This window comes from Uloborus diversus, chromosome 6 (genome assembly GCF_026930045.1).
Source record: "Uloborus diversus isolate 005 chromosome 6, Udiv.v.3.1, whole genome shotgun sequence".
In the NCBI taxonomy this organism is placed as follows: domain Eukaryota; kingdom Metazoa; phylum Arthropoda; class Arachnida; order Araneae; family Uloboridae; genus Uloborus; species Uloborus diversus.
Window position 1 is genome coordinate 54,629,774 of NC_072736.1, and position 12,961 is coordinate 54,642,734.

At 32.6% G+C, this 12,961-nt stretch overlaps 2 protein-coding genes across 3 annotated transcripts in view; one reads left to right on the forward strand and one right to left on the reverse strand.

Annotated features, from left to right (window-relative positions):
* Positions 1–12,961, reverse strand: part of LOC129224105 (regulator of nonsense transcripts 1-like) — a 368,488-nt gene that overhangs the window by 135,430 nt on the left and 220,097 nt on the right. The window lies entirely within an intron of this gene.
* The window catches only part of LOC129224107 (nuclear envelope integral membrane protein-like), a 36,155-nt gene that overhangs the window by 17,521 nt on the left and 5,673 nt on the right, over positions 1–12,961 (forward strand). For both annotated transcript variants that reach the window (XM_054858514.1, XM_054858515.1), the window contains exons 6-7: positions 587–802; positions 12,037–12,161. In XM_054858514.1, coding sequence (XP_054714489.1) covers positions 587–802; positions 12,037–12,161 — 341 coding nt within the window. The remainder of the gene's footprint in view (positions 1–586; positions 803–12,036; positions 12,162–12,961) is intronic.

Here is a 12,961-nt window from a genome sequence, read left to right on the forward strand (position 1 = left end):
GGAAAACCTCTTAAGGATGCCAAGAGTGCCAAACAACAAAACTATGAAAGATGTCATTATAAAGTATATTAATGCAGAGTAAAAAAATGTATGAAGTAACGATCAAAATAAAAAACAAATTATGTATAAATCTGAAATATATATATATTTTTTAAATAAATGTTCTTTATCAGTGCAAGATTTCATTCCTACCCTGTATATATAATTTATGTTGGTTGGAAGTTTTCAAATTGTTTATTTAAAAACAAATTTGATGAATGGAAACAAAGAATCGTTTTATGCTGACAAATTTTCCCTTACTGTGGTGGAAGTAGTACAAACTTGAAAAGTGCTATACACTTGATTATGATATATATTTAAAAAAATAAATGATAATTAGTATTTCAAGAAAAATATAATATCCATGTCCCCCCTTCTCCTACATCATGTCTTGCTATTTAGTTTTCAGAAATTATTTTAATTTTTTTTTTTACTCATAAAAAGTTCATTTTAATAATAATTTAATTGCTTTAAATTATAGTTAATTTTTGCAGCTCTATATTAGTAATTTCATTTATACTTTAACTGTAACTTTTTCTTTCAATAGAAATCTGCATCATATGCTGTGCTATTTTTTGGATACTCCTTTGTCTTATATGCTCTGAAAGCTTTTTGGCATGATTTCAGTCAGATACTCTTCAATTATATGGACTACTTTCTGACCTACTGTGTTGTTATGGCATTTATAAGTTTTGTGATATGCTATCGCCTTGGTCCCGTAAAAAATCCAAGAACTTTTAATTTAATACAGTGGTTTATGCAAGTAAGTAATGCATGTTCTGAAATATGCAATTTGATGTGTAAAATTATGGTGCCATTTTTTAATCTATAATTTATGTTTAAGTCAGTGGTGTTCAACCTTTTTTTACTGCACCTTAGATATAGGTGAATCTTGCAGGCCTAAGCACTTGTTTTTTTTTTCCCCTAGATAACCTGAAAAAACTCTAAAATGAGCAAGAATTACAAACCAAGAATTGTTATCATTATTTCATGCTTATTTATTAATTCAAAGTTTCCATCTGTGTTTTATAAAACCAATTTTTGACTTTTTGGTTCCGAATTGGCAACAATCATTCTGAATACTGAATGAAGATAATCAGTTATTTTAAAAGTTTCCAGGGTGTAGTGTTTGTAGCATTGAAGATAACAATGAGCAATGTGATCAGTTTTGTGGGACTTAGGTTGGACACCACCACTGTTTTAAGTATTGTGCAAATACATTAAACCCTCCTTTTACACGGGTTGGATTATACGCAGTTTAAGATTTGACACTTTTATTTTATTTTATGCAGATGAGTTTTGATTTTACACGGATGAGGCATCGCAAACCCTCTTTTCAAAATCCGAACTACTGAGATTGCAGATAGCATGCAATGAACTGCATTTTGGATTGCTAATAGGCGAGTTTGGGCCACTGGAGGTATTTTTAAGATTGGTTCCAGAGATTTTTTCAGTTATTCAACTTGCCTAATTCAGAGCTCACTGGAAAGAGAGCTTTTAGAAGTGACAGAGGAGAATGAAACGAAGGAGGGTATCGAACTGAAACTGAGGGCACTGAAACTTTTGAACCACTCCTTGATAATGGTAAATGAAGTTTAAAAAATATTTTAATGAGTGGTTAACAAGACACGAAAAGGATTGACACACATTATCTCGAAAATTGGAATTTAAAACAATAATGAATTATTTGTGGAGGTAAAGTGAGGTAAAACTGGCTTCAATGAACAGCAGATTTCAGTCTTGGCTCATTACCAAATTGTATTAAATCTTTTATGATCTATGTCTAAGAATATGAAAATTTTGTACTAGTATTCTTCTGATTCCAAGGTACAAAATTTTCTTTTGCCTTTTATTTAATTTAAATTTTTGTTTTACTCTATTAGTTATGCATGCTTGCCAACTCTATTGTTTTTGAGGAGAGACTCCTGTTTTTTATGTTCATCGCCTGATTTCCCATTTTTTGAAGTTTTTAAACTCTTGAAAAATAAGAAGCAATAACTTAAGAATTTTTTTCATTCAATCATCTAAAAGTTTCACTTTCTTCTCAATGCCAGAGGGGGTTAGAATTCCAAATAGTGCTTGCAGTATGAAGAACTGTTTCTTCTCTCTAGCGATGGACATTCTGTACTAGAGTACTTGCTAAAACACTATGTACGATTTTGTGCCATTCTTTCCGTGAGCACAATATATGCCAAAAAGGCACATGCAATTAGCTGCTAAGTACTTCATTCTACTTGGATTTTTTCATTCTGATCATTCTGATTGCATTTGTGTGCTGCAAAAATGTGTTTAATTCTGAAATAATTATTTTTTTCTATCTTTCTTTTCTTTTTCGGTTTGAAATCTTTTTTTTTTTTTTTTTTGGAAAATCGATGTCAAATGCAGTAAACAGGCGTCCCTCGTATAACACGGTACTTGTACAATACGGTTTTGATATTACATAATACCGAATTTGCGATTATTATAACACAGTTTCAATATTACACTGTACGAAACTTGATTTTAATACTACAAGATTTTGATGTCACACGAAAGTTATGATTAAAAAAGATGGAATTTTTCATTTTTGTTTAATACATTCTGTTAATGTTTGAGATAATAACTCTAATAAGTTTTTACTTAGTTTTTATGAAACTTGGTTTCGATATGACACCGTACATATCCCTTGATTCACATTATTTCTATGTCTCGAATAACACGGTTTCGATATAACAAGAAACACGTTTTCGATACAACACGATACATATTGACATGATGTTTATTATGTACATGATTAATTAGTGTAAAAAATAAGTAAAAAAGTTATTTTTAAAAAAGTCTCGTATAACAGTGTTTCGATACTACACAGAATGAATTAACCGTATTATACGGAGGACGACTGTGTTAAAAAGATTGACTCATTTAAGGCTTTTACTTAAATTAGTTTTCACTATTAATGACTCATTTTGTAAAAATGTGTTATTCGAAACTTTCTACTCATGGCACTCTAAAAAACATGTGCTTCACCGAAAACTGTATGCATTGTTTAAGATTTCAATAATTTTGAAAGTTAGAAATTTTTTTAAACTTTGGGACCTTATTTCTGCTTATTCTATTTTTTATTTAAAAAACATACTTATTTAATACTTGAATTTTGTTATTAAATTATTGTAGTCACGTTCAGGGCTACGTCGTCCCTATGTGCAAGGTCGTGCGGCATCCGACGGCACCAGAGTCAAAAACGCACCAAGCTCTAAAAATCAAAATTGCTCCATTGGGGGGGGGGGGGGGGGGGGAGGGGATATTTCGAACCAAAAAAATAAAATTGAACTTTTCATCATCCAAGTCCTGATCAAGCATAAGTGATGCCCAGGCTCTGAAAAAATTTGATGCCCCTCTCGTAAGAAAATCTGCACGTTTTTCAAGAGAAAGTTTTCAAAGAAAGGAAGAAATAAGGAAATTTATCCCATTCTGATGCCCCTAAAATTGTGGCGCCCAGGTCCATGGATCTTTGCCCATTGTCCAGGTTAATGGATGATTATATTTAATGGTGGTGGTAAAATTACACTGCTCATTTTGAAACAGGCAACCCTCTCGCTGCCTATCTAAGGAAAAATAATTCCCTTGTTGTGTCTAAACATGCTATTCAAAAGCATTATCTTTTACACTGAAAACACATGACTCTAATTAATTGATACATTAGCATTTTTCTTCTTTACGTGAATGCTGTGAATCCTCTGTGTGAATGCTGGTTTGGTATGTCACACACAAGACTATGTACACAAGACTGAGCATATGAGGCGCAAGAAATTTTCATTCCCCATTTTGGATCGTGAGGTGGTTATGTTGTATTATAATTTGTGCAATGTGTCTTTTTGTGATTTTTAATTATGGCTCGTGGTAATTCAACTATTTCATGTTATTTTACATAAAAAACACTGTAAACCCATTTGCATATATTTTACTTGTTAGTAATATTTGTATATTGTAGATGTAGACAACAATTTTAGTTAACATTTTACTTCCAAAAAGTAGCGACTTGACCATAATTACTCTATCCCCCCCCCCTCCTTTTCTTTCTTTAACTATTTGTGTGTTCAAAAAAAGAGCTGTGACAATGTATTTTAGATATCACATTCAATGCCTTTTGTATTTTAGAATTGTTGGTTTTACTAAAAAACGGATTTTAGTTTCTGATATAAACGTGGGATATTGTTTTAACAGGCATATAAAAGTTTTCTTTATTATTCATCAATTAGATACTAGAGAGATCTTTTAAGCGGCGTTTACTTTGATACTTTTTCTTTTTCCGAAATGCATTTTATCATATCAGAGGAGCTACTGAATTGGAAATAACTTTGAAATATGAGCTCAAAATGTACATTGTAATCCAAAATTAAATATACATTTTTACACATTGTTTTTAAAATAAATGCGAAACGTATTTTTGTCTACAAAACCTCATTCCAGGTGTTAACTATATTTTCACCGAACGCTACTGCAAAAGGGCACTCTAAAGACATTTGCACGACGGTGCCAATCAAGCTTGGCGCAGGCCTGGCCACATTTTTTGTGGGGAATGTTCTAAATTTTAAGCAAAGTGCTCTTAATTATTGGATTTTTCATTTGCAGTATTATGTATTTTTCTAGTTTCTTCAATTTAGCTTATATCTGAAAAATCTCTATTTTATTTTGAATTTAATGTTAATTAATTTTTTCCCTTTATTTAATTTAATAATTAAATAAAGAGTGAAAAAAAACAAGAGTACAGGAATCTCCTGATCTCTTGTTTTTTTTACCCTTGGTAAGTATGTAAAAGTAGTGTAATTTAAATACAGCAAAATAAATTTAAATATTTAAAAACTTTTTCTTTTCACAATGTCACAAGATTTCTACCATTTATATAATATCACAAAGAATATTTAAATATATGAAGAGCTTCTAAATAATATCAGAGTTACTGAAAGATGCAAATAGCTGTGTACGATACTGCAACCTATTTTTTTTTATTCTTTTGGAAAATGAAAGTAGAAAATTTATTTTACAACTTAATGTAGTAGGTCAATGCGGAACAGGGTTCGTACGGGTCATGAAAATCCTGGAAAGTCATGGAAAATTGAAATTTTCATTCAAAGTCATGGAAATTTATTAAAAGTCATGGAAAAATGTGCTGGACTAAGAAAAAGTAACAGTAGCTAAAACAGCATGAGAAATCTAGAGTGATTTCAGGGGTCTGGCCAGAGGATATTTGGGTCCGTTAACGGACCCTTCACAAAAATCCGATCAACCAAAACGGACCTTTCACAAAATTCCGATTAAACAAAACGGACCTTTCACAAAATCCTGATCAAACAAAACGGACCCTTCACAAAATTCTGATAAACAAGATCGGATCTTTCACAAATTGTTTATTGAAAGAACAAATCTGAAAGCAAAATAACGCATATTTCTGTGTATAAGCCCTGTGTATAAGCCGATAATTTTTAGAGCCTTTTTTGAAGTCAAATTAGAGGGATCAGCTTATACAAAATCGGCTTATTTTGAAAAAAAAAAAAAGAAAGAAATCGGCACTCTTGGGATGCTCCTGCAAGCGATAAATAATTGCTACTGCCAAATAAATATAATGGTTGTTTGTTTTATCACAGCTAATTAGCAGCGGTGTTTTTGTAAACTTTTCGGAAAAGTCATTGGTAAGCACTTTTCTCCGCTCATGATTTAATAAACAATAATAATATCTGCGAAATGAACTTAGAACTGCAAAGGGATAGTAAGGGTAAGGAAAAAATATAATCGCTTCAGATAGTGTTACCAACTTCAAAATTATCACCACTTAGCGTCTGGCGTTGAACCTTTATAATGACTCGATTAGAAAATATTCTCATCATTTTGCCAGCTTGTCAATATTTGCGTTTTTACGGTGCGGTGCGATGTTTAATTGTTATTTTGGGAGAAAATTATATGGGTTTTGATTTTTCGATGCTAACAAGGATGACTTTGAATAAACTCTTTTAATTACCGTTTTTTTTTTTTTTTCTTTAGATGTCTACATTTTGAAAAATGCAATCTTTTAACATCCGATATGAGAATCATATTTTGTTCTTTTTTCAAGCTACCTTCGCTTTATTAGGATTCAAATAAATGAAAAGTCTCTTTATTTCTGTTAGAACTCTCATTTCAAGTTTTTAAAGCAAAATTCCATTTTCTGTTGATGAGTCGAAAATTAAAATGCTAAGTAGATGGTTTATTTTATTTTATTTTTTGGGTCAACTGTGTCCACAGATATTAATGATATATTTATCACAGGACTCTAAAATGCAATTTTAAAATAATTTTATCAAAAATATTTCTTTTACAAGCCGTTTTTATACTTTTGATGCCTTCACTTTGAGAATTGCGATCTCTTTGCATCCGCTATGGGAATCCGATTTTTCGAATTTTTAATGACTATTACGCTTTGTTAAGAGGTAAACAATTGAAATATCTTTTTATTTTTGTTAAAATCACGGAATTTATAAGTTTTAAACGAAATTCTGTGCTTTTTAAGAGTTGAATGCTGAACCCTATTCTGAATTTTATTTTATTTAGTTATATTTTTGTTACAATTATTTTAAGTACTGTACAGAAATATATCTAGTATAATTTAAAATAATGTAGAATGGTAGATAAATATTGAAATGTAGAATGGTAGATAAATATTGATACTTGAAAGAGCGATGCCCCCCCCCCCTCCCACCAAATATCAGAAAAAAAAACCAGAATGATTTTCTCGACGTAGAAGAGGAAAACACTCAACTTTAAGTTTAATTGATGCAGTTTGTGCCATCTCTAAATTCTAAAATTTCGTTTTAACAAAAAAAAAAAAAATAAAAAATTGCGAAATTTTTTGATTTTTTACAAAATTAATTCATTTTTTACAAAATTATTTGATTTTTCACAAAAAACGGACCCTGTGAAAAATCCTGGACAGACCCCTGGATTTAACAGTATTGCACATATAAAAGCTATTAAAACTGGAAAATTGAACAATCCCAAAAACTGTAGCAGAAGCTCGTCCTTTTTCCAATGTGATCTTATTGCTTGGATATCACTCATTTCGTATTTACCATTATTTTAAACACTTTTTATTTTTTTTGTTCTAGAGTAAAAAACTTGCACGTTCTTGATTTTGCCACGCCCACACAAAAAACGCAATTCAATTGTATCCGAGTTCGTTTCCATCACTCGTAAAAACTTAATTACTAAATTTATCAGTTTATCACAATTTGTTGAAAGTTTTAGAAAATGAAGATCTTTAGTCAGGAGATATAATACAAAAATAGGGGAATTCTAAAACAGTAGTGCCCAACATACGGCCTGATAAACAAATCCATGCAACCCACTGCTACGTTCAATGTCAGGAATCCAATACTATTAATTTATATGCATTTGAAAATGTGCAAATAAGTTAACAAGTACATCTGAATCAGAAGATTAATTCGCCACTGATTTTTTTTTTAAATAAATATCTGGTTCAGAAACATAAGTTTACTGAAATATGTGCGTTTGCTTTAAAGAACCAAAATACTGTCAAATTATGTGGATGATTAAATGCACTGTCGACACTAAAATGCAACTTTTGAAGCAAATTTATTGAAACTTAGTAATGACTCATTTAATATTTCTCCCATTCATTATCATTCTGCCCTTTTACAAAGACATTTTTAGACATTTAATTATCATTGTATTGCTTTCACTGTATTTTACTTTACTTAAATTTATATGATAAAGATACAATAATAGTTTTGTTTTTTAGGTGTACACTGATATTTTTTCAATCATGAGTAAGTGCGTCAATGAGGTAGTGGCGTTCACATAGAAGTTTTGCTAATGCTCATTGCCAAAAATTGGCAAGTTTGATATTAAATACTCTTCTATTCTCTCCATGTAACAAGGTCATGAAAATTTTTATGAAATCATGAAAAAGTCATGGAATTTTATCATCCAAATAGAGTATGAACCCTGGGCACAGGGCTTTATAGATTTTTTAAAAAGCATTATAAAATTCAAAAATTACTAAAAATTTGATATGGTGCAAAATTATGCGGTATGGCTAAAAGTTAACTTGAATGTCTGTTAATGTATTAAGATACCTATATGTCTCTTAATACATGATAAATGTATGTGCCTCTCTTAATACACTGAAAGTTATTTTTTACATGCTAATATTTTAAATTTTATTTTTCTTCATAATTTGAGGTAGAAAAAATATTTATACAGTGAAGCACCGTTTATACGTTTTTGAAGGGACTGCATGAAAAGAGCTATAAATGAAAAAATGTACACTGCTTGACACAGAGCGATGTCCAAGGGGAGGGTTTAAGGGGTTAAACCCCTCCCATTGGGAAAAAAATAATAAGAAAATAAATGAAGAATTGTGCATGTTTAGCAATTAGCTTTAATGTTGAAATTTGTGTACAGAACTTTTTTTAAAAAAAGCATTCTCTTTGAAGTTGCCTGGCAACTTGCGACTGTCTTCTCTCAATCAACTAAAATCATATTTTGGAAAAACAGAGATGGAGGAATGGTTAAATAAGCTGTCAATACACGTTTAATATTGCTTCTCATAAGGGGTTTTGATCTGGGGCGTTTCACAAAACGCGATGAGTGCTGCCGTTCTGTAGATGCATAGTAACTGTGTTTGTTTTAGTTTGCTAAGTATTATCTTAGAATATTAAAACCTGAAAACCTATGTCATAAAAGAATTTGTGAAATTTTCTCAGTACTTGTATTGCACAGTAAACAGATAATAGGTTGGAATCTAAACAAGCAGTAAAATGGATAAATACTGAGGTTTTCTTGCGCAACCAGAAATTTCCTTCTGGGAGGTGGGGTTCATAGCGATCCTTACATGTATGTGCAATACAACCTCATTTATCCAGACTAGATGGGACCAAAAGCAATTCTAAAAAACAAAAATCCTGATAATAATCAATAATATTTTTAAATATGCAGACTTATCTTTTATTGCACCAAAAAACAATGCTTTCTAACAAAACTATATCATACCGTTTTTCCTCAATTACTTCTTCAGTTATAATTCAGCTGCAATAGCACTGGGCTGACATCCAAAGTATATCATATTGTTTGCTAAATTAGTACTATACTTTATTGTACGTCCTTTGCAGGAGTAGTATGCTTAATCGAAATGAAACCGAGTATTTGGAGTATTTAAACTTCCGTTCTTGAAATCATAATTTTAAATGATTATTTACGTAAATATATTTTTCTACAAATTTGATCCGGATAAACGGGGGCTGGATAAACGAGGTTCTGCTGTGTATAAAATATATTAATAGAATAGGTAGTATATTACTTAAAATCTAATCTTCTGCCAATTTGAGCCATTCCCTCCCCTGCCCTCTGAACCGCTAAGCCCCTCATTGTGACCATGAAACAAATGTTTTGCCCCCCCCCCCCGAAAAAAAAAATATTTTCAAATGACAGGCCTGCAAAAACCCCTCCCTTTATGGAATCCTGGACACGGGCCTGGCTTGACAATTGCTAAGGAACAATTACGTTTTTTGGAATAATTAAGAATACATAATGATTAAAGAAACAGAACAAAATATATAGTTAGTAGGGATGATGTGCCTTTATTATAAGTACAAAATAATACAGATATTACTGCATCAATGAAGTACAAACTTAAAAATTAAAAAAAAAATCCTACTTAGATGATTTTCAAACAACCACAAAAAAAATTACCTAGGTCAGAATGAAGGAGACATGAGTACCTTAAGGCCATTGCATACAGCGAATGTTTTCACTTTACAGTGTGTCTGACAATTCAATGCTCCTGTGTGGCCGTGTATCGTCGTCCATTAAGAGAAAGTCTGGACCTGCAGCCCCCCTAAAAAGACAAACATGGTCCAGCATAACTTCTCTGCAATACATTTGCGACGTAACGCTTTCTTGTTCAAAAATGTGAAGCGGTGTTCTGCCATTGTGCATAAAACTCGCTCACACCATGACGCCTGGGCCGTACCGATCACGTGCGCAAATTTTTGTGCATAACATGTTCCACGCTCTGTCCACAGTAGTTGGTGATGAGAATCACTTGTCACACTGAAACGAGATTCGTCAGAGAACATCACTCTAGACCATTTTTGACGATCTCAACCGACATGTTCCTTACACCAAAGTAATCTCTCTCGACGATGGCGTGGTTGAACTTGGATGCAACATACGGGCTTCCGTGTGTACAAACCAACATTATTTACTCGGCGTGAGATGGTTCTTGCAGAAACATGCGTACCAATAGCAGTTGTAAGATTTGCAGCTATCTGTCCAGGAGTAAAATTTCTGTTCCTGTTTTTACCACGAGGGCTTCATAGCAATCCTCTGAAGGTGTGGTGTTCCTACCACGACCCCGGCATGCTTTTGAAAAACATTTCCACCTTCAGCGGCCTTCTTTAATCCGGAGATGGCACTTTTTGATACACCCATTACAGCAACCACAGTGGTGACACTTTGACCTGCTTCCAGTCGTCCAACCGCTCGTCCATGATCGTAGGTACTCAAATGATGTCTTGCTGATATTTTACTCTTAAATATGTCAAGAACCAAACAGAATTTCAGAGAACATAACATCCGCACTAATTTTGTTAAAAACCAAACAGCGTGAATTTTCGTAAGAATCTTGAGCGTGTATGCACTGTCTTTTATGCAGATAACGAGTCTTGATCTACCATGCCATCTGAACTTTAATTTGTTTCCATTGGCCAGCTGGTTGAGGTACGAATTTGCATAAATCACTTGTTTCTTAGCAATTGTCAAGCAGTGTATAAATGGTATACGTTAATATGTATTAGACTCATATTAAAGAGAAACGTATAAACGGTGTTTCACTGTATTGTATTACTTTGCTAAAAAGTAAAACCTTGTAAAAAGACGACAAACTATTATTATTTCCTTTTATAAAAAATGAAGTATTGCATTCGCAAAAAAATTTTCACCCAAAAGAGCGTATAGGCGCCCGAAACATCCATTTTGACGTTTCCCAAGTTAATTACAAGTTTTCTCATGACGTCTGTATGTACGTATGTATGTGCGTATGTATGTCGCATAACTCGAGTGGTACGTAGACTCCTAGTGGGGTCTAGTTGTGCACCTCCCCTTTTGGTTGCATTCAAGTGTTTCTAAAGGGGTCTTTTGCACCTTTTTTTTTGGGGGGGGGGGGGATCATTGTTAATTTTAATGCAAACTCAAGTGTTGTTATAATTTGGTGGACACTTGGCGATATATCGCCAGTCTTTTGGTCGCCAAGTGGTGTTTTTTTTTTTTTTCTCTGGTTTTAATTTGACCACTGTTGGTGATATTTAGAGAGTTAATTATTGAATGACATTAAAATTGCAATAATGGGGAAATAACATTAAATTGGTGTAAAAAGAACTCATGTGATGCACACATCAGCTTATTTTTTCAACTTGACCAGACGTGGATATATGCCTAAGAACGTATAGACACCCGAAGTATCCATTTTTACGATTCCCGAGTTAATTACAATGAGTTTTCTCGTCACGTACGTATGTATCTCGCATACCTCGAAAACGGTATGTCCTAGAAAGTTGCAATTTGGTACGTAGATTCCTAGTGGGGTCTAGTTGTGCACCTTTTCCTTTGGTTGCATTTGGACGTCCCAAAGGGGGTTTTTTAAACCTTTTTGGAGTAAAATCATTGTTAATTTCAATGCAAACTCAAGTTGTGTTATAACTTGGCAATATATCGCCAAGTTTTGTTGCTAACTTGGAGACAAATTTGGCGTTTTTTTTTCAAATTTGGGTTCAATTTGGTCATATTTAGAGAGTTAACCATTGAATCACATTAAAACTGCCAACATTGTTAAAACTTACCTGTATAAAAAGTTTTTTTTTTCCTTTGGTTCGCAACAAACTATTTAATGATTATATTAATGATAATTATTAAAATGATTTTTCAGTAAAATTCTACAATTTTAACATTGTTATTTATATTTCTCAGGTTATTGCACTTCTTTTAATTTTCTTCAGCTCAGAATATCGTGAAATAACTACAGCATTATCCATACTATTACTCACCGCACACTTCATTCCAACACGCTATGTTTCAAAGCTGCAGTTCATATGGTAAGTACAAAGTCATGGAAAAAAGTGGCTAAAATTTAGTTTTAATTTTGGTTTAAGAAAGTGTGTACCAATCTTATGGTCCAAATTTTTCAGTACACTTGCAGTATGACCTGCCAAACTTTTTTGTTGTCATATCATAATTTTTCTTCAGCAATTTTTTGACAAAATGAAAAACAAAGTAATTAATATAGCACTTAGTTATGCAATTTATTGATAGTTATTTTTTTCACATAGGCAGTTTCAGTTTTTTAATGATCTACTATGAACTTTATTTCATTGTTCTATACTTACTTTTTACTATTCAGTAAAACATTGTAGACAGTATTTGCTGATATAAATTGTAACATTGAATGTTTCAGAACTTGGCTTCAAATAATTGTAACAGGATTTTGTTTTGACAATCTAAAACAACCACATTACCGTATTTTCCTGTATATAATCTGTGGTGGCTTATTATCCGCAGTGCTCTTTTTCCCCCCAAGTAGAAAAGAACCGTTGTATAATCCGCAGCAATTTTTATTGCAAATGATGTTTCTCTCACGATCTAAGGCCCCTCTATATATACGAGCCAACGCATCAGCTTAAGCTCTGCCACTTTGGATCGGAGCACGTGTTTGAGTGGTTGTCTTTTCTGGCGCGTTTGGAGAATTTTCACTGCGAGCAATTATTAGCGGCACACAAATTGTTTAAATATCATTTTTGGCCAATTTGGTGAGAAACTTTGTTTTGGTAACCCTAGCTCCGCAACAATGAAAAATCTGATCCAAAATGGCTAAACTTAAGCTGATGCGCCGGCCTGT